This window comes from Heliconius melpomene, chromosome 4 (assembly GCF_056956725.1).
Source record: "Heliconius melpomene rosina isolate 202511_hmr_F chromosome 4, ASM5695672v1, whole genome shotgun sequence".
Taxonomy (NCBI): domain Eukaryota; kingdom Metazoa; phylum Arthropoda; class Insecta; order Lepidoptera; family Nymphalidae; genus Heliconius; species Heliconius melpomene.
Window position 1 is genome coordinate 6599846 of NC_140392.1, and position 26389 is coordinate 6626234.

Below are 26389 nucleotides of genomic sequence, written 5' to 3' on the forward strand. Positions count from 1 at the left end.
ATTTAGAATTGCCTGCGGCGTTGATTTCTGTCACTCAACACGCAATGCCTCTAGAATTCGGCGTAAAATGGAGAACGGAGTGTCTTAACACTAGGCTCTGCCTACCCTGCTGTGCGTGCGGGATACAGCGTGAATCTGATCTATACTCATAAGAATTTATATTTAAAATGACTCGCCTACTTTAAAATGACTCGCCTACTCTCTCCGAGTTCTTAATAAAATTAAGTACTTATTTACACTAAAAGGAAAAGAATAATTATATTACAATTATAATTTATACTTATAATATTTATATAAGTAACAAATCTCATTTCCGTATAGTGAACTGGGTTATTTATAATCTTCTAATGAAGCCCTACAACGGTTTATACAATTGACTATGGAATTACACTACGATCTGTGTCGTTGTTATGCGAGGGTATTATTTCTTGTAAAAATTTTTTTACCTTTTAAAAAAAAAGCTTTTATATATTGTTAAAGAGGTAGGTAATCTAGGTATTATAGGCTAGGTTCTTTAGGTTCTAGGTATTATAGATTCTTATTGTTTCAGGTCGGACATGAAAAATCTCGCTCATTTGCTGGCTGTCCCTATCAGCGAGTACGTGGTGACTTTCATCTCTTTAGTAGCCGCGGCCACACTGCTCTCGTGGACGACAGGTTGTTATAAATGTTTTTTTTATATTTTCTCGTTTTTAACGTTCCCCACTCTCTGCCCAATTCTGGAGACATTGTACGTTGAATCTCTTAACGCCGCACTTTGCTTCGATAATAGAGCGAGGAATTGAAAATAGTAAATATTTCATTTCCTCTAGTAGGAATTGAATCCACAACCACTTTTTGAGTCACATGCTTCTGCCATGCGCCTCAACTGGCCTTACTAATTATAAATAAAATATGTATTAATAATGGGGAACGTAGTGTCTTAACACTAGGTACCCCTACATCCATAAAATACATGAGGAAAGAAAGATAATATATTCGTCGTAATTATGAAAAAAGTATGATCTATATCATAATTACTTCCTAAACGTTTTTTTAACAATATTGTATTGTGCAGAGGGGCGCTCCGCCCGTAGGTGGTCGGCGGGAGAACGCGGGCGCAGGGCGTACTGCCGCGCGCGCTTTCCCTTCCACACACACCCGCCCATTCACTGTTAGCAGGTAATCTTCACATTTCTCCTCTTTTCTCTTTTCAATGGTTTCCAGAAATAAATTGGTGACTGAAGGAAATTCATTTTAACTGCTTGTCTATTTCCAGTAGGCAGTTTACTCGGGGGGAGTTCGATAGACAATGTCCGAGGACTTGGACTCGATCAGCGAGGAAGAACGTAGCTTGTTCCGACCCTTCACTCGAAGGTCACTGGCCGCTATCGAGGCTCGCATAGCTGAGGAGCATGCCAAGCAAAAGGAACTCGAGAAAAAACGAGCGGAAGGCGAGGTGAGTCCTTGTAATTAACTTAATTTGTAAGTAACTCTGTGCAATGTACTCTGTCACACGAGTGTTTAGTGCCATTTAAACCACTGTAATAACAGAACAAACAAATACATGAAAAAAATAACATAAATTTAATATATTCTACACTTTATAAAATAGATATAAACAATGAATTTGTTAGGGATAAGCAATTACTACATGAATATATAAAATTATATAGCCCTGACGAATATTTTTTTATTTGGACTATTCCAGACCGATTTGGGGCGGACGAAAAAGAAAAAAGAAGTAAGATTGCTTGCTTGCCCCTTTTACCTCTTTTAAGGCTCGTTTTAGATAAATTATATAAGCAAGTTATCGCTGGTTCTAAATTATATTTTCAATATTGTCGTTTGAAGCGACACCATTGGCGTGACTCCAGTCAAAGTGCGATAACTTGCGTAGCATTCAAATCTATGCATTTGAACACATCGCTTTGTCAACGAAGTCGTTAATATCGAGACGAGGCTTAGCTGTTTGGATCATTTAGAAAATATTTAAAAACAAATATGTAGTTAAATCAAATGAAGCTTATCATATTTATTTGCAATCAGTTAAAAAATAGTATTTTCAAATGAAAGTTATATATAAAACTGAAAATACTTCAAAACGGAATAAAATCCTATATTAAAATAAACATGCCCCCTGTAACTGTCTCTAGAATCCTTTGTTAGTAATACAACATATATATAGTAATCCTGACATTTTGTATTAAGAGCCACGTAAATGTCTTTATATATCCAAATTAATTAAATGTAACTTCCAAATTACAAACCTGAATACATCAGTAACCTTACCAGTACCAGAATTTTGATAAATCCTGAAAATATTAGCAATGGAGAACACAAGCACAGAACATTGTCATCATCATGCATAGCACACGATTGGCTCATATTTGCAAGATCATCGGCTGCTGTCATTCTAGGTCTAGCATGGTGGTATGGTGGTACCACCTGGCTAGTTTAGCGCAAAAATATGGACGATCCCCTATTTTGATACCTGTTCAAATTTAGTACCATGAACCAGTATTTAATAGAAACATATATTTTGTAATCTGTTTAAAAGGGCCGTCTTATTTATAGTTATGTTTAGTACGTATACTAATTTATAACCTTATTTTTATAAAAAAATAAATAAATATCATATATTATTGATTTAAAAGTTACAAATATATTTGGACGAATTACATATTCTAACTTAACGACAGTATGGATAATAAAACTGAAGAATAATTAGAAAACTTGAAGAATTATTCAATTAAATCCATTAAATACCTTACCCACAAATAAATAAACATAGACAGCCAACAATAAAAGGGTAACATAATAGAGGGAAACGTTCAACAGCTTCTAGTTTTGGCAAAATTGCATCATGATTACACAAACAGCGACAGTGGCACCAAAAGCAAAATGCTTTGAACGCGCTCACGAGACATGCCCAAACACCGTAATAATACTAGTTGCCTTAAACACCAGACTTGTCCTCATTTACCGAAATTCCTTTATTCAGGATTTACAAACTAAGAATTAGAGGACAAGTTTGCAAATTCAACAGTATTATTACAACGCCTTAATCAAGTAGTAATGTAATGATACTAAGTAATAACTCAACCATTTTACAAAATATATTTAATTTAACAAAAACACGCGGAGCTAGTGCTAAATATAACAAAGAATAGTCTAGTAATTAATAGCGCAATTCTTTGTAAATATCGAAACAGCACCATATACAATAGAAAATAAGTATCCATTTCAAATAATTTGCTAAAACATTGGTTTATTGGCATTTAAAATATAAGAAACTGACAATGCATCAATAATAATAATCTGACTAATAATATAGGTGCGTTACGACGATGAGGACGAAGATGAGGGTCCTCAGCCGGACGCGACCCTCGAGCAGGGCCTACCTCTGCCCGTGCGTATGCAGGGCTCATTTCCACTGGAACTCGCCTCCACACCCCTCGAGGACATCGATCCTTTCTACCATAATCAAACAGTGAGTTTTATTTTTAACTGATTGAAATAAATGCTAGAGTAAACAAGAAATCCATAAACAATAAATAGTAGAGCAGTACAGCTTGTAAAATAATTTTCAATTTTCAATTTTTTTTCTAAATTTTCTAGTTTTGCAAGTAATTTATATTGTTTCAGACATTCGTAGTCATAAGCAAGGGTAAAGATATCTTCAGATTTTCGGCGACCGACGCTTTATGGATATTGAATCCTTTCAATCCCATAAGGAGAGTGGCGATATATATACTAGTGCACCCTCTGTTCTCTCTGTTCATTATCACAACAATCCTTGTGAACTGTATTCTCATGATAATGCCTACAACACCGACTGTCGAAAGTACTGAGTGAGTATTATTTTTTATTAATCATTAATTGTTTTTGAAGGAATTAAATATATAAAATTTTAAAATTTATATGCCATCTAATTAATCATTAGTAGAGTGCACGCTAGTTTCAAAATTTTTAGTGTTCAACTAGATTTCGAATTGTCTAAAATCTTAAAATTTAGATAATTGAAAGTAAATTTTATATCTATTACTAATTATAGATTATTTATTATCTGCCTAGATTGTATAAATTGTCAACATTATTTAAAATTTACAACTGAAATGTATTACAGATTTGCCCTAAAACTAGAATTAGTATTTATTAAATATATTTATTCATAGGTAGGCAAACTATATTTTGTCCATATAAGAAACTAGACCTGCCGCTATTAAACTCTTCTACTAAAATTGGTTAACTTGAAAATAGATTTTCTTAATTATGGAAAAATAAATGTTTTAACATTCACATTGCATTAATTATAATATTTCATTGAGGACTCTGGTATGTTTTGAGAGAACCGTGTTGAAGGAGAGCCATCAGTGTGCGTAGAGTTACACATCATTTACCAGTTTACCGACACTGTGATGCAGCGTCCCCTTACCGATTAGTCTTCATCTCTTTTTGCAATTCTCTATTTCTCAACACTTCTTACTTATAACCATAAAATATTAAAATATAGGTATGTATGTCAATTTCATCTAGTTCTTAGGTGTTTTTAGAAATTTTACTATTACTCCCACCTTAAATACCAACTACCCTTCATGAATTAAAGTTAGATATTTAATATAATTGTTGACGACTAGAATTGTTTTATTATGACGATTTGTCTACTTTTTGAGCGGCGTTCCACAATGGAGGTGAATTTTTCCAGAGTAATCTTTACCGGCATCTACACCTTTGAATCGGCGGTGAAAGTAATGGCCAGGGGTTTCATACTACAGCCATTCACATACCTTAGAGATGCATGGAATTGGCTTGACTTCGTAGTTATAGCTTTAGCGTGAGTAGTAGACAATTTTTTATTATTATATTTACGTAGCAAAATGTTAAAACTGTTCAATTGTAGATTTTCGTTTTTATCTACTTATATAATAATATATATGTTATATAGTATAGAGAAATATAAAGTTAGATATTTTATGTTATTATTAATAAATAATGTAATATTGTTGTATATTGATAACAAGGAAGAAAATGGTGTAAGAAGACTAGACTTTCATATAAAAGGCCCTTCAATCGAAGGTCGATTGTCAAACCATAAGAATTAGTTAAATAATAGCATTACGTAGTTAGATATTATTAATCTAGATGTTGTGGTTGTGCGTGTGTGTTGCAGTTATGTGACGATGGGCATAGATCTTGGCAACTTGGCCGCTCTCAGAACCTTCAGAGTTCTCCGAGCTTTGAAGACTGTGGCCATTGTACCGGGTAAATTTACTTGTATAATTATATCTTTAGAACAGCTTTTAAATAATATATAGATTTACGTATTAGGCAGTAATGAAGCTTATAGCAGTTGTTTAGTTTATATAATAACTTGTAGAAAAACGAATGGTATAAGAAATATGAAAAAGGCAAATATGAGTAAGTATCGGTTTGCTCTAGCTATGAACTAAGACTTTATTACAGCACTGAGTGAAATGTTACAATTAGCTGTTCTGGTAGTGTAAGCTGTTAGTTTGACCTTCGCAATGCGACCCACAGGTTTGAAGACCATTGTGGGTGCCGTGATAGAGTCAGTGAAAAATCTTCGAGATGTGATCATATTGACGATGTTTTCACTCTCTGTGTTCGCACTCATGGGCCTGCAAATCTACATGGGGGTGCTAACGCAGAAATGTGTTAAAGTATTCCCTGAAGATGGTAGCTGGGGTAATCTAACCGACGAAAACTGGGAACGATTTTGTCAAAATGAAAGTAAGTCTTTGTTAATGTCACATATTAATTATATTAAAAATAATAAATTAGTTAAATTAGTATAATATTATAATATATTATGTTTTTAGCAAATTGGTATGGTGGAGATGGAGAGTATCCGCTGTGTGGGAATTCATCAGGGGCTGGGTAAATATAGAATTATATGACAACGTTTAATTAATTATTAAACATTAACAATAAATAAAAAAAATCTTTATTTATTTTAGTCAATGTGAGCCGGGCTATATATGTCTACAAGGCTATGGCCCGAACCCTAACTACGGATACACGAGTTTTGATACTTTTGGTTGGGCTTTTCTATCAGCTTTCCGACTCATGACTCAAGACTATTGGGAGAATCTATATCAATTGGTAGGAATATAAAAATGAAATATTTAATGTCGAATATAGCAATATAAGCTTAACTTTAACTCAATTCATTTATAACTTTAGGTGCTTAGATCAGCTGGTTCGTGGCACGTCTTGTTCTTCGTCGTGATCATCTTCTTGGGCTCTTTCTATCTCGTCAACTTGATTTTGGCTATTGTCGCTATGTCATATGACGAGTTACAAAAGAAAGCGGAGGAAGAAGAACAAGCTGAAGAAGAAGCTCTAAGGGTACGGTTACAAGTTATAAATAGCACCTTATTTTGGATTAAATACTTTATTTTTATATATTAATATTTAGTGTGATTCAAAATGATGATTATAAAATACGTCCAATCCATTGAGCATTGTATGTTTCATGTTCTATTACTTTGGAAGTAAAAGCAATTTCTAATATGACATGTCACGACCTCAGGAAGCAGAACAAAAGGCAGCAGCGAGAGCGGACAAGCAGGAAGCTAGAGAGGCGCACGCCAGAGAGCAGGCGGCAGCAGCAGAGGCGGCCGCGTACGCCGAGGCACATCCCGCCAAATCACCTAGCGACTCCTCATGCCAGAGCTACGAGCTGTTCGTGAACCAGGAGCGCGGCAATCAGGACGACAATACCCGCGAGCGCATGTCCCTCCGTAGCGACCCCTTCCAGGACTCGGTGAGCACTCAGCCCACGCACAAGCCCGAATCGCACCACGAGCCGGCGCGGCGACGGAAGGTCAGCATGGTGAGTACGCGCGCCCCTCACGCCTCTACACGCTGCCAATGGTTTGATAAATATGTTTTTTCGACTGCTATATTAATTATTCCAATTTAAACATACTTTAAAATGTTGCTACCTGAAAAAAATATTCGTTTATTGATAAATTTAAAATAATTGCAATATTAGTTGTTAAACGTAAATGTTTATTATCTGTACGAATATGTGTAATCATATTATTTAATTTTAAATTTCTCCTAATAACCTTTTGGTATGAACTATTTCAATAATCAATTACATAATAGAAAAGTGATATAAATAAAATTTCAATTATATTAATTTAAGAAACCAATTCAATTAATTGTTGTTTATAACAGTAAACGATATCGATAAAAGGAACTATTGGCAGCGGAGCACTATCTTTTCAACTTAATATGTTTAAAATTCACGCTGCTTTCACACGACGGCAATATTCTCAATTATTAAGTCACATATTTAATTTCTACCATATTTTCCACTTCATATCACTACAATAATATTGTTTAAGTTGAAAAGAACTACGAAGAATAACAAAAGTAAAATTCTTATTGATGTAAGCTTTTAACATTATATTCTTTTTGTGAAATCTTAATGTTTGCACAAGTATTCAGATCTTTGGAACGAACTTCATAAAATAGAAATTTTAGTCTTTTTATATCTTGTTTCGTGCATCTTTAATACTTTTAGTGCGATCTTATTTTAAAAATGTTTATTATGGATGAGATCTCAATATTTGTGAATGAATAAGTTTTACTTAACTTTATTTTTAAATCATAATTTTCCATTTATTTTCAACATGTTTCTGTCTATTTATTTGGATATTGGTTTCGAGGCATGCTATTTGTTGAACCTACCATCTCTTCTCACACTATCATTTGTAATATTTCATTTAGATTCGCCTAAAGGTATTTTTTGTCATACATTTGTTACATAAATAGTAATTTAGCTCTGGCTGAAAGTAGCAAAAATAAAGGTGTCTCAAACATTTCTTTCATTATGTCACATTTAATTTACGTTATAATTCGTGTAGAGCAATTATTGAAATATAAATATTGGGGTTAACAAAAATAATATTAGCATGGAAAATAACTTCTTTATTTACTGAGCTTCTAGAGGTGGAACCTAGTGCACCGTAGTTATGAAACTGTTTTAGAATACTTGAATCTCCAATATTATTTTTTCAAGTGGAACTAAAACAAGTTGATTCATCAAGAACGGCTTACATACGCGTCGACGTAAACGTAAGAATAAATACTATTGGAGAAAAAGAGTCTATTGTCATGTTAGATTGTTTCTTTCGTAATGTGAATGTACGAACGGGCCGAGCTGAAACTGAACATAACGACGAAGGAGAGGTAGGTTCGGTCAATATAAGTATATTGAAATCATTAGTTTTTATAATAAAAATGTAATAATTAGTTCAGTAATTCCTCAATTTCGATGAGTGATATGCGGAGGCTTCAGAATTTAAACAAAAAAGAACAGTCGTCATGACTATAGATGTAGATGTATTCAATATAGCTAATGGTAGGAACTAGTATATGCAAAAGTGCATGAAATGGAACCCCACATTACTTCATGTGTTTATAAACAAAGTTACTTGACTAACCGTTGCTTTTATTATAATTCATTGCCATTTGCTTGTTCCCAGTTTTTTTTATGTATTTAATGTCTCATTACAATAAGAAACTGTAGTTTGTGTATCCTATTGATAATAGATTATTATGAAAAACTACTAAATCTTATTGTAATAGAAATCATTAATATTTTGTTTAATATTTAATTTATTTAGATTTATAGTAGATTTTTTTTTGGATCATTCTAGTCATACATTATGTTTAATTTCGTATTTCACATTTGCATCTTCCCTGTTCCGAGTTGTTTTTTTAATGTAATTCCTGTACCCTGTGCGGATGTCTTTTTTATATATAGTTACGTTCTTGAGAATAATGATAAATTCACTTTTTCTGTGTATTAAAGGTTCCCCATCCTGAACGCATAAATAAATACGGACAGTTGTCATATGGGCCACTGCGCGAAGGCTCGCAGGTTTGTCCTCGTAGCCACATTGGTGTTTGTGTTCCCCTTCCTTCCCTTTACAATTTGACAACTATTTTTCTTTTTCTTCCTCTTCTCTCAACTCTCTTCAAGTATTAGCTATGATTTATTTGACGGGATTGCAGCAATCATGATATCATATAGAGCAGTTCACAAATAAGGGCTGAAAACCATAAAATGAACTTACATTCACATATCATGCATTGATGCAATTAATTTGTCCGCACTATTTTTACCTAACTCCATACTCTTAGTGGTTCTCTTATCTAAAAGTTTAATTTAATATTTGTTTATTAGCACATGAAAGTAAATTAATTCATCGTAATGTCAACATTTGAAAAACATAATAGTCTACAAGTAAGCTTGAAATAAAAAGCCTCTGTGAATAGTGTTGCGATCAATATTAGTTCATCTACATTTATCATACTCGATCCGAATTGAGGAACGTATTTGAGACATTGACATATAACTAGTATTTCTCGAATCCAATTAAAGTAATATAATTAATAATATATGTTGAAAACTAAAATCTGTTTTGTGTATTTCTTAATGTTTGTACTGTTAAGAACTCTCTTAAGATATAGAATCACTTTAGGCTTCACTATCACTGCCTGGATCACCGTTCAATTTACGTCGAGGATCACGAGGATCTCACCAAATGGCACTCAGACCGAATGGAAGGAACCGGTATCCACCTGGAGCTGACAGAAAGCCTTTAGTTCTATCAACGTATTTGGATGCGCAAGAGCATCTGCCCTACGCTGATGACTCGAATGCTGTTACTCCGATGTCAGAAGAGAATGGTGCTATCATCATACCGGTGTATTACGCCAATTTAGGTAAAATAAATTATTGCTTTTAAGCTATTTTTTTCAAGTAAAAATGTTAATATGTCAAAATAATAAATGACATAAATAGTAAATGACGTTTTATTATATTTTTAGGTTCAAGACACTCCTCTTATACGTCGCATCAGTCTCGGTTGTCGTACACTTCCCACGGGGATTTGTTGGGTGGGAAGGCACAAACTAAGGAAGCGAGGTTGAGAGGACGGTCTGCGTCAAGAAATCACAGTGTGACGTCACAACCGCACGCCTACCCACTACCAAGGCAAGATTCGTCTCTCGCGTCTCGGCCTCTTAGAGAATATGTAAGTATTTATGCATTTAAATATCGTTTTATTATTTGAAAAGATAAAAATTGTTAGGAAACCAAAAAAAGGTATTCTACATAAAACTTTCGTGGCGCAGTGGGTCATCGTCTGATTGTAAATGCAATGGTGTCGGTTCGATGCTCATTCGGGGAAATATTTTTTTTTCCTGTTCTGGTAGACAAAGCATGGCGATAATATCTAGTTACTTAACACGTAATATCTATAAAAAGGTAGAAAATGGGAGGGCTTTGACACTAGATTCTTTCCTATTTTGCTAGGCGAAAAAAGCATTTTTTTATTGTATCATAAAATTTTACAATAAAAAAAGGCAAAATAAAATTACTTGCATAAAAAAAGAACACTTTAATTTGCTTTAGGAAATAAGCACAACAGAATGCACTGATGAAGCTGGCAAGGTACTGAAGCAATCTAATGACAACCCCTTCATTGAATCGTCGCAACAGCCTAACGTAGTGGACATGAGAGGTAAGTACTAATTATATTAAGGAACCTAAAATGTAATAGTCAATAATTTTAAAATAATACACGGATCTGATATTTTCTTGCTGCTTCACAACATTACTTGAATAATTTCCAGATGTAATGGTTCTGAACGAAATTATAGAGCAAGCTGGGAGACAGAGTCGAGCGAGTGACCAAAACGGTAAGATTTCGTACTTACGACTACCTACTTCCTTTATGTAAATGTTTTAGTGTTCTATGAATCTACTTCAAAATATACTTAGATTAATAATTTTGTAGAATTTCCCTTCAATGTGCCAATGTGTTTTTCATTTGTATAATGTTGCTTCATGTTAACCTATATTTTTTAAATAATATTCATACTAATGTTATTTTTTTACATGTAAAATCTCATAATCACTTCTTTTATATTTTAATATATAAATATACTCATATACACTACACAATAAACACAAAGGTATTTGCTCATTTTGCAAAAAGCATAATTGGCAAAGAGAACCATTTGTGGGTGTCATTTATTAATATTGTTAAATATTTTGTAAGAGCACTCGATGCACCAATTGTGGAGATAACGCACCAAAAACTAACAAACACGTTTAAAAATTTTAATCATACACCAAAATATAAATTTTATAAAAAAAATTCTATAAAGATATCTACTTACAATAATTAACTTAAAATAAATATTAATGCTTACGCTTTGCTTATACCTATTTAATATATTTATCTATTAGATGAATTTGCAATTATAATTAATTTATTTATTCCTTTAAAAATATTTACTTTGCCTAATTTGAATTCAGTACGCAAGAAGCAATGCTGCTCTAAGCTTTAACCCACATATATTTATTAAGTGCACCTATTCGACTAATACAAATTATAAGCAAAAATAAAAAAAATACACTTTTTACTAACAAGTGCACTTCAACATTTATTTTCAAATCTATTATTTTAAGAAGCTTCAAATCTCTTCTTAGAACATAGCACGCTGTCTATATTCGTATTTCTATAATTGTTCTCGTTCAGTATTGTAGTTGTAAAAATTTACTATTAAAATATAAGGTAAAAGTAGATGATAGTCAGCCCCCAGTCACTTAGCAAATATTGAAATATCACGATATTCATATTTTTTGATGTTTTGAATTCAACAATAGACTAGACGACAGTGTGTCGATAGTATCATCGCATTCATGTAGTTATAAGCAGAAGTAAGCTTTACGCAAGTTTGTAACTAGAGCAAAGGACCGCCGTCGACGTGGTTTATGGTGTGAGCACACAGTATGCACTTAACAAGTGAGTGTGTAAAAACGTATGGTTTTACAAGTGTTTTTAAATTGCATAACATTTTGGATAAATGACAGCCAACAAAATTCAAAAAATATGAATATTGGTGTTCAAAAATAATAACAAAAGCCCGATTCTAATCGTCAAAGTTCAGACTGCTTATGGGCCTAATGGTTTAATATTAAAAATAATGAGCGAATACTAACAACGTTGTTTCTCTCTCTCCAACACACAAACACACGCAATCCGGTAAACGGGACACAACAGTGTCAGTGTACTACTTCCCAACAGCGGAAGACGATGAGGATGGACCCACTTTTAAGGAGAGACTCCTCGAGTGCCTCATGAAGGGGATCGACTTCTTTTGTGTGTGGGACTGCTGCTGGTTGTGGCTGGAGTTTCAAAAGTACGTCGCCCTTCTCGTGTTCGACCCGTTCGTGGAACTGTTCATCACACTTTGTATCGTCGTGAACACGTTGTTCATGGCACTGGATCATCACGACATGGATAGAGATATGGAGAGGGCGCTAAAGAGCGGCAATTATGTAAGTCTGTAGCAATTATGTATATATAATAAAATATCTATATAGAACTCAAATAGATATTAACAGAATCTTTTTTGCAGTTCTTCACAGCTACCTTTGGAATTGAAGCAATGTTAAAATTAATAGCAATGAGTCCAAAGTACTACTTTCAAGAAGGTTGGAATGTTTTTGATTTCATCATCGTGGCCTTATCGTTGTTAGAATTGGGTTTGGAAGGTGTACAGGGTTTGTCAGTATTACGATCGTTTCGTTTGGTAAGCATTATTTTAAATTTCTCATTTCAATTACTTTATAGTGTTGTAATTACAGTATATGTTTAAAAAATATATAGTATATAAAGGAATTATACAATTATATTACAAAGACTTTGAAAATAATAAAATATAACAAAGAGTAAGTAAGTTTACGTTCTCGTCATAATCACGTCGACGTCACATGCATCACACACAAGTTTATTTATTTATGTGTAATAAAATATTTTCAGCTGCGTGTTTTTAAACTGGCTAAATCTTGGCCGGCGCTAAACCTTATTATATCCATAATGGGTAGGACAGTGGGAGCTTTAGGGAACTTGACGTTTGTACTTTGCATCATTATATTCATATTTGCTGTGATGGGAATGCAGTTGTTTGGGAAAAACTACACAGGTTCTCTTTAAAAACCCATTTAGCATCTCTAACGAATTTAGGCTTGATTATTGATTATTCAGCTTCACACTCCCCAGTATTTCACACAGGGCTTGATGACCATTAATCTCATACGGGACCATTCGGTCTCCGCAGTGGCTTTATAACACGGAATGTGGCTCCATCACACAAATGGGCCTGAAATAAGACACGTTATAAAGCTATTCCACGCAGCTTGTGATTATAAGTTAAGCTTTGCATCAAGTAATATAGAAACAACATGCAGCTTCGCTTCCCGAGGGTATTTCGATGCATCAGGTCGACAACTGATGGGATCTATGTCAATAACATTAGGCCAAAGAGAACTGCAAAGTGGCTGAAATAAATAAAACTGAGTCACCATAAAGAAACAACCGATCGAAAAGCTCTCACAAAATAATAAAATAGAAAGATAGTTACAATAGAAAATAGAATAACATATATCCCACTCATACAAAAGTAAATCAACGCACATTTTTGATAGGTAACTCAAGCACACATTTGCTAACTTTAGTGTAGGTGATCCAAAATTGCTCAAATGACCAGAGAGTGGTACAGTTTGAGCGGTGGTGGGTCGTCAGAAAGGTGCCGCAGTAGCATAGGTGAAGCGCCGGTAAGCGAGCTTGTGTGACGCCTTGTTTCACAATTTGTACTTGCAGCTTCGAGTATTCAAATTGGCAAAGTCATGGCCGACACTTAATTTACTCATCTCTATAATGGGTAGGACGATGGGTGCCTTGGGCAACCTGACCTTCGTATTGTGCATCATTATTTTCATATTTGCCGTGATGGGTATGCAACTATTCGGGAAAAATTATGTGGGTAAGTCGAATTGGTGGGAGTCTTGCATGTTCGTTGGTGTATGTTTAACGTTAGTGACGTGAATGCCCGCTGGACTTGCCGATGAATCTACTTCGACTGCTGACTAGCGGTTTTATAGAGACCTGGAGTGAAAAATCTTACAAAATCATTTAGAATACTAGACGTGTTCTTTTGAATTAGACATCCAAGAATTAGATATGAAAATTTAAGTAATAGATTAAATTTGTATCGAAGTAGATTCATCGATAAACAAGTTATTTGTTAAAGTGTGGTACATCTGTCTGGTGACATGTTCGACTCCACGCTTTAATTCGGGCTCCGGTCACAGTTAACTGTTACTATTGTGTTGATGTGCGTCACACTCTTGTGCTCATCTTGTTAGGAGATTGGCAAGAATCGGTGTAATCCCTTCAAGTGAGCTTTTGATTGTTTTCAAGTATTATATTGTATTTCCTAAAGCCCCCCAAGCGAAGGCGCCTCACTTGTGAGACATTCATTGCCAGCTTTTCTGATATTTTCTACTTCTAGCTATTTTCTACCTTTTTGCATCTGATTTCTTCAACTCAGTCGATGCCATCAAGCTAATACATATCCTCTATTACACTTCAAGTTATAAAATACAAACTGCTAAGTAGATTTTTACTATATGCATGGATGATTTAGAAATTACTTTTCAGTATTGTGATTATGAAATTAGTAATGTTTGTCCAAACTATTTTATTATGCATGAACGTTAATCCCTATAATAAATTATATTAAATTAACTGAGATCTCGAGTTAGTAGCTTCATTCGGTTTAAATATACAACTTACAGTTTATTCAAAAACAGTTTGATTTTATAATATAATTCACACACGATATCTCCGTTAAAACGCATTCATTATTTAAGACTATCTGAAATTAAATAATAATAAAATTATATTAATTTTACGTCAAAGGAGCGTTTATACATTAAATTAAATAAAATACTAGATTTTTCCTTTAATTACATAATGAAAAGTGCTACGCAATTAATCTTTGCTATTGTTGAAGTAATCGTCGCTTAAATTGTGATGTGTTCACACCAAAAACAAGCATATATTGTATCAATATAAACCACACCAATCACACAATCGCTTTTTACTATTAAAAATATATTAAATATTCTTCAAAACTTCTATAAACTCATATAACTGGTTGCGTGCACAGACTACGTAGACCGCTTTCCGGACGGAGACCTGCCGCGGTGGAACTTCACGGACTTTATGCACAGTTTCATGATTGTCTTTCGAGTGCTATGTGGAGAATGGATCGAGAGTATGTGGGACTGTATGCTCGTGGGAGACGTGTCCTGTATACCTTTTTTCTTGGCTACTGTAGTCATTGGCAACCTTGTGGTTAGTGAAATATTTTATTTTATAAATGGGGATTTCTTAAAATACTAAATTAAGGATTAAAAATTATTATTTTCTCCTAATTTATTATTATTTTCCCTAATGTTAACGTTTTGCCATTCAAAGTCATTATTCGATAGGTACTCAACCTTTTCTTGGCCTTGCTACTGTCAAATTTCGGCTCATCGAATTTATCGTCACCGACGGCCGACCAAGACACGAACAAAATTGCGGAAGCGTTTAACAGAATATCAAGATTTATAGACTGGGTCAAAAAAAGTGTTGCCGATATTCTAAAATTGGTGAAAAATAAACTAACAAACCAAATAGCCATACACGCCCCCGGTAAGATATTTCTACAATGTTGTAGCATGGTATATGTAAAATGTAAATGTATTTATTCGAAATGCTTTGGACTTGAGTGTACTCGTATTGCTAAAGTCTGCATTAAATTTGGTTGTTTCTATTATTTAAAAATAACAGAAATATTTATTGTACTTAAAATATTTGAAGAGAACAGAAAAATAGTTTTTTCAATTGTATATTATTTACATAATTAAACAACTGCTCTCTTTATGTGTATATTACATTAATAAAGATATTGATCGATTTTTGTACTAAGTTTTGTGGAATGTTATTACAAAAATCGATTCAAGTATATATATGGCATGAATCGTTGTGAATCCTTTACATTGTGTGACTCTGTGCGTTGCTTGTCCCCGTAGCATTCAAGTGTAGAGCTACAGACCTGTCGTGAGTTAGTATTTATTATCATTTATTTGTAACCATAAATGGTTATAAATGGTTATAAATGAATTCTTTATTCGTGTTGTATTCATTCGTTTTCCATCGATTTATATAATTATTTGTGTTGTTATATTTTATTTATACTTGTGTATATATTTGTGCTTTTGTTATCGTATTATTCCAATATTTAAGCTTAATATGTGTGTTTTTATTATATGTGTTTGCATGTAGTGGAAGTCATGTGTTGATAACTCGATAAGTATGAAAATTTTAATAAGTATGTTTTTTTTTTATTTTGTTAATACATTATATACATTTTTGAAAAATCTGGAGATATTTATTGGAGTTAATTTCGTGATCTATAACTAAGTTCCTTGCCCTGGTCTGATTCCTATGCTTGGGTGCTGCGCCTGCGCACGGTGGACACGTGACGCGCGACATGTAGGCTTAAAAGCGGCTTTATGTGGCCGCTGTGTCTCCTCAGAGCGTGTGGACAACGAGCTAGAACTTGGTGCAGATATTGAAGATGGAGTACTTTATAAAGACAAGAAACTCAAAGACCAAGTTGAAGTTGCCATCGGCGACGGCATGGAATTTACAATACCTGGTAACATTAATAATTTTAAAAAAACATTGCAAGAAATCGATTTTACAAATAAGTTATATGTTATAATTATATATTTTGTAGGTGACAATAAATACAAAAAAGGTAAAATGTTAATGAACAATATTAATGCAATAACTGACAATCACACAGACAACAGAATCAATTTCGAGCTCAACCATCATGGATACCCAATACAGGCAAGAATTATCATTTTATTTCTATTTATACGTATTTATATCAAAACCTACTAAGTTACATTTTATTTACAGGATGATGATACAATTAGTCAAAAGTCGTATGGAAGTCATAAGATTAGATCATTTAAAGATGAAAGTCACAAGGGATCAGCAGATACGATAGACGGAGAAGAGAAAAAAGATGCAAGCAAAGAAGAATTAGGTTTAGAGGAAGGTAATTTGTTATTTCAAAATCAGACTATTTTAATTATTAAATGATATTTTAAAAGAAATTATTATAAATCATAAATATTATAAATTATTTTTAAAAACCTTTCAAGAAATGATTCAAGAAGAAGATGCGGGCCAATTGGACTTAGCTAAAATGGACATAAAAGCAGAAGAGGGAGAGGGCATGATCGATGACACTCCTGCCGACTGCTGTCCAGAACCATGTTATAAACGCTTTCCGTTTTTGGCCGGTGACGACGAGTCTCCCTTCTGGCAAGGCTGGGCTATGTTGAGACTGAAGACTTTCAGATTGATAGAAAATACATATTTTGAAACGGCTGTGATAACAATGATCTTACTCAGTAGTTTGGCATTGGTATGTTTTGTGAGTGATATTTTCATATATATTTGCATTTAATTTTTATATTCAAAATGATATTTGTTTTAGGCTTTAGAAGATGTCCATTTACCGCATCGGCCGATTCTTCAAGACATCCTATATTACATGGATCGAATTTTCACTGTAATATTTTTCATTGAGATGTTGATCAAATGGCTGGCTCTCGGATTTCAAAAATATTTCACAAACGCGTGGTGTTGGCTTGATTTCATCATTGTCATGGTAAAAGACTATTTTCTATAATTATTAAAATTTCTCTGAGTAACAGTTTTGATTATCACTATATAAGTTCCATTGTAATGAAAATTGAAATAATTTAATTAATTACTATATTTCGGCTTTATGTTAACATTAAACAAACAGAAGACATTATGGTAGTAATTGTTTTTTAAATACAAATAAAATATGAACGATGAGTGTCGTTAGTTGTCCCTCGTAAACCACGGCGCCGTGATGGCGGGCGCGGACGACATCCCGGCGTTCCGCTCCATGCGCACGTTGCGGGCGCTGCGCCCCCTGCGCGCCGTCTCCAGATGGGAGGGCATGCGCGTGAGTACGCGCGAGCTGCGGCTGCTCTGGCGATGTCGTGCTGCCTGAAAACCTTATCAACTAATACCTATTTCATATTTCTAGAAAATTCATGAATGCCTTCAGTAATTACTATCGTGAAAATATATAGAGAGGTCATAATAAGTTGTTGTATCATATTTTGTACATATGACATGTTCAGGCAGCGCGATAAATAGGCGTGAGCTTTGACTGTTCAATGTCCGCTGCGAGCTCCAACCTCGGTCTCGTTGACACCAGCTCTCGATGTCGTTCTTGTTTTTGTGGACATGCTTCTATGTCTTACTGAAACTCAATTATTCATATCTTTTAATTATACTTCAAATATAGGATGCTCCTATCCTGCATGTGATGATGATAAATATGTTACGCCTTAACTGTGTGCCTTTTTTATTATAATTTAAAGAAAATATAAGATTAAGTCTTACCCAAGCTGTAAACGACAAAACACCAAAAGAACTTAGCACATACGTTAAAAAAATTACTAAATATAAAACAAAACGAAATGTTAATAAAACGAGAGGTCAAGGAAGTAACATTTTATTAGATTTCTTTGACTTCCCAAGCTTTGTATATTTCTTGAATGTTACATATAATCTGAAAAATATATCCATATCATTGTTATTTGAATGGTTCCTATTGAGTTTAATTTCAGTAACTAAGTGAGGATCGTGGTAATGTTCATCTCGACATTTTGTGTCTTTATTCCATTGGCGTTTGGTATTGCCAGTCTTCTAATTATCATTTTTCACAAAAATTTCAGATTTAGGCAGATTTTTTTCACTTTAGGTGTCAAAGAGCAGAATATGAAATCTTTTACTTTGAGTTAGATGCATTTTCAAAAGTTCTACTGTTAATTTTATCAGGTCTCGCTTATAAACTTCGTAGCGGCGCTTTGTGGCGCCGGCGGCATTCAGGCGTTCAAAACGATGAGAACGCTCCGCGCCCTACGGCCGCTCAGAGCCATGAGCCGCATGCAGGGCATGAGGGTACGTACCTCTGCCGCCCTGACTCTATCTCCATTTCTATTTATATAATTCATTCCAAATGTTAATCTCAACATATTTAACCCTTATTTTTTAAATTTTTTCATTAAAAAAAATCAAGAATAATCAATACAAACTTCTTGCTATCAACTTCTTTATGTTTCTTTCCATTAAGATAAATGTATATATTTTTGTATGCCACATGGATTTATTTATTATCCTAATATTAATTTATTACTTGGAGAGACTTAAAATTTGGAATGAAGTATACACATTCATCACTACACAGCTCGATCGACACCAACACAACCAATTCATGATTTTCGTTTAATATTTGTATAATTAGATCTGTTCTGTACTAATTGAAATCATTCTTGCAAGGTTTATTTTCAAATGCAATCTCATCGGTAGTAGTCGAACATTTAATGAGCAACTCATTTCCGGATGTTGGGTGGCACCTCTGAATGGCTTAGTATCATCATAACTCTACACATTCCTCTTTAACGCTGTCGGGTTTAAATCGTCTTTTTATTTTCCACATCTGGTCTTTTGTATCGATTCGATTTTCAACATTAGCTTAGATTTTTATTCTAAATTATGGAATGTGATTTTAGATTTCGCACCTTTATGTTTATACTTGCATCATTAGTATATTCGGCTGAAGGGTACCCTGCGCGCATGTGGTAGATATTAGTTACATCCGTTTTATTGTCTGAAGGATTCTTTACTAACGGTAAGATTATGCGCTATGCTTAATGCCTGAAATTATGTGTATATATGTGTTTGGTAATATATATTGCTTATGCATGATAAAGTTAAAAATGTTCTTCCATCATGTTGTAAATAGAAGTAATAGTTAAATAGCATCAAAATAAGTATTTGCTTGAAAATAAAGTAGTAATAAAAAAGTACAATTGTTTAAACATTCCGTGTCATTGAATACAGTATGTACTGCGAACTACTTCTAAATTTGTCTTGACTAACTTTCCATTTCAATAGAATTGTATTTTTTTTAGTTTAACATAACATCATAAAGACCATAATAAGTGACAAGGTAGTCAAAACAATGAGCGAAAATACCACCAAATGCATTTCTATATACCCACTCAGTATGAATCAATAGTTTTCATTAGACATCTCTTACATTTAATAATGAAAATATCAATTTAGTTTTTTCTCTCAAAGAAAAATATATGTATGAAATGTACATACATAAACCTTAAAACTGTCTCCTTACAAATTAAAATTTTAAATTTATCAAATTCTAGGTGGTAGTGAATGCTCTGGTACAGGCGATACCATCAATCTTCAACGTGCTGCTCGTGTGTCTAATATTCTGGCTTATCTTTGCTATTATGGGTGTGCAACTCTTCGCTGGGAAATATTTTAAGGCCAGTGTAGTTATTTTTATATTTATTGCTAAACGTATTTTAAAAATAAATATATATACTATTTTTGTTGCGGTTTTAGTTTTAGATTATGATATATAATTATACATTTTATTATTACAGTGCGTTGATATGAATCACACAACTCTTAGCCATGAAATCATTCCGGACAAAAACGCTTGTATCTTAGAGAATTATACCTGGGAGAACTCTCCGATGAACTTCGATCATGTCGGCAAGGCATACTTGTGTCTGTTTCAAGTTGCTACCTTCAAAGGTTGGATCCAAATAATGAATGATGCTATCGATTCAAGAGAGGTATTGCAAAATTTATGCTATTTAGTTGTAGTTAATAAAGAAATTGAAAATTAAAAAGCTTCAGTCAATTCAGTAAAACAGTTGCATAAAATAACTGTTACAGCAATTAGCAAATTTGTCGAACTAAATACTTTAAATTGATATAACTTTTTTATTTTTGAACCGATTGTAATAATATATATATATAACTCTATATGTTTTCGGAAGCTTGCCAGAATGTAGTAGTGAAAACCGCATCTAAATCGGTTAAGCCGATCTTAAGATTAGCGATTACACACGCAGAGACAAACAGACAAAAAAAATTAAAATTATTGTTTTGGGTTCTATTACATTAATAAAGGTTCCCAATAACATATTTTGTTAAATATCTTCCAAGCTCAGACACAGACCCTCTTACGATTTTATTATAAGTATAGAGTGTAGATTTAGGTATATAACTTGTAATATTTCTTATGCTTCAAGGTTGGCCGTCAACCCATTCGAGAGACTAACATATACATGTATCTATACTTCGTGTTCTTCATAATCTTTGGCTCATTCTTCACTCTCAACCTATTCATTGGTGTGATCATCGACAACTTTAACGAACAAAAGAAGAAAGCTGGTGGAAGTCTTGAAATGTTTATGACTGAAGATCAAAAGAAATATTACAACGCCATGAAGAAAATGGGATCCAAGAAGCCTTTAAAAGCGATCCCGAGACCCAGGGTACGTTTACGTTTCATAGGTCCAGCATATCTAGACTTACTTGGTTTTACTAATATCTATATTATTGTTACAGTGGCGACCGCAAGCAATCGTGTTTGAAATAGTGACTGATAAAAAGTTCGACATGATTATCATGCTGTTCATAGGTTTCAACATGTTGACGATGACTCTCGACCATTACCAACAATCGGAAACGTTCAGCGCTGTGCTGGACTACCTTAATATGATATTCATCGTAATATTTAGTTCAGAGTGCCTATTAAAAATTTTTGCCTTAAGATATCATTATTTTGTGGAGCCATGGAATCTATTTGATTTTGTGGTTGTCATGTTTTCTATACTTAGTGAGTATAACAGATTTTGTGTTAAAATCGTTTAATATTGTATTACTATCAATTTTTATCCGTTTTATTTGTTCTAGGTTTGGTATTGAGTGATATTATAGAAAAATATTTTGTATCTCCGACTCTACTCAGGGTGGTAAGAGTAGCTAAGGTCGGTAGAGTACTGCGACTTGTTAAAGGTGCTAAAGGCATCAGAACATTACTCTTCGCTTTGGCCATGTCACTGCCGGCTCTCTTTAACATATGCTTACTACTGTTCCTTGTGATGTTTATCTTCGCAATTTTTGGAATGTCGTTTTTCATGCACGTAAAAGACAAAGGTGGTCTCGATGACGTATATAATTTTAAGACATTCGTGCAGAGCATGATTCTGCTATTTCAGGTAAAGTGATAATTTTGTATATTTATAAATAAAATCTACATCTATAGTTCAAATTATACTAAAATAATAAATGAAACATAATATAAATTTATATAATAAAATAACGTCAAATTCTTATTCGTTGTAAGATGTCAACATCGGCTGGATGGGATGGAGTATTAGACGGCATCATAAATGAGGAAGAATGCGATTTGCCAGACAACGAACGGGGATACCCGGGCAACTGTGGGTCCGCCACCATCGGCATCACGTACTTACTCTCCTACCTGGTCATCTCATTTCTTATCGTCATCAACATGTACATCGCTGTCATTCTTGAGAATTATTCTCAGGTAAGTTTGTTTATCTTACAGTACAAACAAGTGATGGATATCGATACAAAACTTACAACAAACAATAATTTATTTTTTAGGCGACAGAAGATGTACAAGAAGGTCTCACAGACGACGACTACGATATGTATTATGAAATTTGGCAACGGTTCGACCCAGAAGGTACACAGTACATCAGATACGACCAGCTATCCGATTTCTTGGACGTGCTCGAACCTCCACTGCAGATTCACAAGCCCAACAAATACAAAATTATATCCATGGACATACCCATTTGTCGCGGCGACATGATGTTCTGCGTAGACATCCTGGACGCGCTAACGAAGGACTTCTTCGCACGGAAAGGCAACCCCATCGACGAGCCGGTGGAGGTGGGGCGACCCGACGAGGTGGGCTATGAGCCCGTGTCGTCCACGCTGTGGCGCCAGCGCGAGGAGTACTGCGCGCGCCTCATCCAGCACGCGTGGCGGCGGCACCGGCACGCGCAAGGTGGCGAGGCCGGCGAAACGGGCGAGGGCGGCGAGGCGGGGGCGGAGGGCGGCGGCGACGCGGGCGGCGAAGGTGAGGCGGGCGCGCCCACCGCCGTGCTGCTGGACGGAGGCGCGGGCGGCGCGCACCGCGTGGTGCTGCAGGCGGCGGGGGCGGCGCCGCGTCCGCCGGAGCCCGCGCCGCCGCCCGCGCCCGTCTGACCCGCGCTGGCGCTCGCGCTGCTGCCCGCGCTCGTCGACGACGCGCCCCTGCCGCTGCCCACGCCGCTGCCCGAGCTCCTGAGCCCACCCAAGCGCACTTAATTTTCTACGCTAGTTTCGAGTTAGTGTCGGGCGCGTTCGACTGTGCGGAGTACGGAGCGAGCGTTCAGCGCGTTTTGCTTGCGAGACTGTTGTTTTGTGTTTTCTTTGACGCGTCGAGGACCGTTAGCGAGCACGTTTTTGTTTGTCACTAGTGTTGTAAGATATCGGATAAAATTAAAACATTAAATGCTTATTTTTGTATTCGACGATTGACACTGTGTAAATGTTCAAAGATCGCTATGAGTACTAGTACTGGTTGTCTAGATGTCATCGACTGGGTGATATCATTTTCCTTCCCCAAAATGATGTCGAACAGTGCCGCGTGCCAGGAGAGCGACGCGGAGTGACGCTTGCTTCGATGAGTTTCGCTTCATTCGGCGGTCAGTGGTCAGTGGTCAGTGGTCACGGACGCCGCCACGAGTATTGTGATGTCACCACATACATGTATTCATTTATTGCGTTTGAACGCTAGCGTGATGTATTTAATATCTTAACGCTTAAGAAAGCAATGGCTACGCCGATTCATATCAATTTTGTCCGTAATAGTGTTTTGAATAGTTCCAATTATTAAGCTTCTTACTATAACGAAATTGTTACGTACCTTGCAAGTCGAGTCCACTGTTCTCGATGGAAAAAGGTGACGGTGAAGCAAAATCTATGTAAGCTTAGCAAATCAACCAGCAGTAAAATTGGTACCAGAGTTCACTTCCGTCCTAAATCAGTACGCATCATAGGAATCGAGCCATTTTACGTAATGCACCTCGTAGTTAATGTAATTACCTTCCTCTGAATTACATTAGCTGCGGCGGGGCGGCGGCGCGGCTCCCCGCGCGCCCCTGCCCCGCCCCCGCTGCGCCCCATCCCCCTTCAGCTTCTTTGTATTTGTATTTACTCGCACCGCAATGTTAAACGATGTCACGAGCAGGCGGAGAGAGCGGAGAGGGCGGACCGGTGTGGATGATGTGATTCAAACAAATGTTTTATGTATATCTATGTAAAGAACAACAATCGACAGTCTCTATCACATCGTACATGAGCCGCCTATCTTTCTATATCTATATATGACTGCTGTAGGTGCAACTAACATAATACCGATCGAGTGACCGAATGGGCTATGGCAGACTTGATATTAGCAATAAGAAATATTATATAAATACCTAAGAGATCGAACGTCCCTTACCGAGTAAGGTAGATATTATTGAAATATTTTTATTTTTCGATTGACATCTCTCTAGATAATGGAACTAGCGCAAGTCGGGAGGCGACATCTTGTACGATACGTATTGTGCTCCGTCAGTATAGTTTTTTCTAGCACAAGAAAATTAATGAATAATTAAATTTTGTAAATTATCTTTGGAAGTGGTCAATTTTCTACTTCTCTGTACATATTCGGAGCTTACGCCGGGTGGAGCCCGACCCGCACGTCTCAACACGTCTCAACACGTACCGCATAAGCAATGACGTTAACGTGTGCTCGAGTTTCGCTTTCATTACGGATCATGTCACTGGATAGCTGTGTGCCGATTGTTTTCCAATTCCTTTTTATAAAATGTGAAATTTTTGAAAATGCGAGACAATGTAAACGTTGCAAAATTTTAAGAGTCAGTGTATTGTAAACTAAGATGAGACGCTTGACGTTTTGCACCTATTTTGCAATAATAATTACGATTACAGATAATAAATACTTAGATCTTTTTATAAAGAGTTACCAGAACGCCGCGAATGAGCCGGCGGGCTTCCCCGTCGCCGACTCATTCGCCGCGCTCCCCCACAGTCCTGTACGAAGTACCACGGACGGTGCCGGTGGTCGTGTTCAAGCTGACGGAAGCATAGCGCCAGGGAACGGTTCATCCATTTATTTCAATCTGTTTCGAATGAGAGACTTGAGTGATATTCTGATATAACCACCTATACAATAATGTCCGATTCTCCACCTAAATATATTGAGAAAACGATAATAGTATCTTAATCTTTTAAAAAAAAATTGGACTGAGACGAAGATGTGATCAGGAACGTCTGTAGTAACACAATGAATAACCGCTTGTTTAGCGTAGGAACCTACGAGTTACTTTAAAAAGAAATAATAAAATATCAATGTAGAGTAGAGATGAATTCTTAGATAAATAAATGACTGAACAGTTATCATGGCGACCTGGCTCGAGTACCAGACACAGTTTGGACCGCTCCGTGACGCTCGTATAAATACGTTATGTTTATTTACGGATTATAAAAGTTATTGTTTTGGTGAGACCATATAAATATTTTATCTACTATTAGGCGTATTGGCACAAAAAACGTTGTGTTTAATTAAGTTTAGACAATAAGTTATTATATCATTGTATTATTTTCTTTGACTAAACTTATGACAAAAAGTGAGTTCAGTTTGCTGAATGATAGAGATTTAATTGAGTATTTATTATATATATTGTTGAAGTTTGTACAAAATAAATTAAGTAAACGATAAATATAGAACTTGACTGCTTTACTGGGTCGTTTCAATGAAAATTCCTTTTCGAACACTAAAATATTTTACCCATTGATTCAGGTGCATTAATTAAAGTTAAATTGGTCCCAAATTCTAAACCGGCTTGGTTAATTCCTCTACACAGCACGTGTTATCTTAAAAGAGGGAAAAAAGGTAAGTTCTGTCAATCAACACAGCGAGAAAGAAGAAATTATGTTGTAAATAAGTACATCTACAAAAAAATAAGTTCGTACTGTCAGTCAATATATATATATTACAACTAAAGTATCTACAATAAAAAATTATGTATATTTTATTTAAATTTTATTTTTGATTTGAAAGTCTCTATGTTATCTGAATAACAACATCTTTATGAAATAACGTAAAACCCATCAAATTGGTTTTACAATAGAGTACAATAAATAATACATTGTATACAGTGATTATAATATAAGAAAACGAGAATGAAAATATTTTAGGATCTACATATTTGTGCATGTTCATTCTCCTCCTGAATTCACATCCCTAATATAATATAATTAATATATATCAGCTATTATAACAAAAGAAATACTTTGAATAACAACAATCTTAGAAAAATATTATATAGATGGGATGGGACTGAATTTGAATTTAAGAAAGATTTTGCGTTATTTCTTCAAAATGTTATATTATTAATATAAAAGGCATGGTGTTGACAGATTACAAAGATTAT

The 26389-nt window shown here is 35.0% G+C and overlaps 1 protein-coding gene across 26 annotated transcripts in view; it reads left to right on the forward strand.

Moving 5' to 3' along the window:
- The window catches only part of para (sodium voltage-gated channel paralytic), a 49417-nt gene extending 26170 nt beyond the window's left edge, over window positions 1-23247 (forward strand). The window contains exons 3-38 of one of the 26 annotated variants that reach the window (XM_085184914.1): window positions 551-657; window positions 1058-1161; window positions 1259-1438; window positions 1691-1723; window positions 3317-3472; window positions 3628-3833; window positions 4688-4816; window positions 5153-5244; window positions 5521-5733; window positions 5823-5880; window positions 5961-6105; window positions 6187-6351; window positions 6536-6838; window positions 8831-8899; window positions 9504-9747; window positions 9853-10058; window positions 10439-10547; window positions 10660-10725; window positions 12096-12373; window positions 12454-12627; window positions 12858-13020; window positions 15049-15236; window positions 15374-15578; window positions 16426-16587; window positions 16669-16784; window positions 16857-16998; window positions 17105-17370; window positions 17443-17616; window positions 18828-18950; window positions 20216-20338; window positions 20459-20653; window positions 21116-21361; window positions 21435-21705; window positions 21783-22087; window positions 22216-22419; window positions 22500-23247. In XM_085184914.1, coding sequence (XP_085041040.1) covers window positions 1292-1438; window positions 1691-1723; window positions 3317-3472; window positions 3628-3833; window positions 4688-4816; window positions 5153-5244; window positions 5521-5733; window positions 5823-5880; window positions 5961-6105; window positions 6187-6351; window positions 6536-6838; window positions 8831-8899; window positions 9504-9747; window positions 9853-10058; window positions 10439-10547; window positions 10660-10725; window positions 12096-12373; window positions 12454-12627; window positions 12858-13020; window positions 15049-15236; window positions 15374-15578; window positions 16426-16587; window positions 16669-16784; window positions 16857-16998; window positions 17105-17370; window positions 17443-17616; window positions 18828-18950; window positions 20216-20338; window positions 20459-20653; window positions 21116-21361; window positions 21435-21705; window positions 21783-22087; window positions 22216-22419; window positions 22500-23108 — 6285 coding nt within the window. In that variant the 5' untranslated portion in view covers window positions 551-657; window positions 1058-1161; window positions 1259-1291 and the 3' untranslated portion in view covers window positions 23109-23247. Of the gene's footprint in view, window positions 1-550; window positions 658-1057; window positions 1162-1258; window positions 1439-1690; window positions 1724-3316; window positions 3473-3627; window positions 3834-4687; window positions 4817-5152; window positions 5245-5520; window positions 5734-5822; window positions 5881-5960; window positions 6106-6186; window positions 6352-6535; window positions 6839-8830; window positions 8900-9503; window positions 9748-9852; window positions 10059-10438; window positions 10548-10659; window positions 10726-12095; window positions 12374-12453; window positions 12628-12857; window positions 13021-13697; window positions 13861-15048; window positions 15237-15373; window positions 15579-16425; window positions 16588-16668; window positions 16785-16856; window positions 16999-17104; window positions 17371-17442; window positions 17617-18827; window positions 18951-20215; window positions 20339-20458; window positions 20654-21115; window positions 21362-21434; window positions 21706-21782; window positions 22088-22215; window positions 22420-22499 lie in introns of all 26 variants that reach the window. The other 25 variants (XM_085184919.1, XM_085184913.1, XM_085184917.1 and 22 more) reach the window with 25 other exon arrangements.
- Window positions 23248-26389: the final 3142 nt, after the last annotated feature.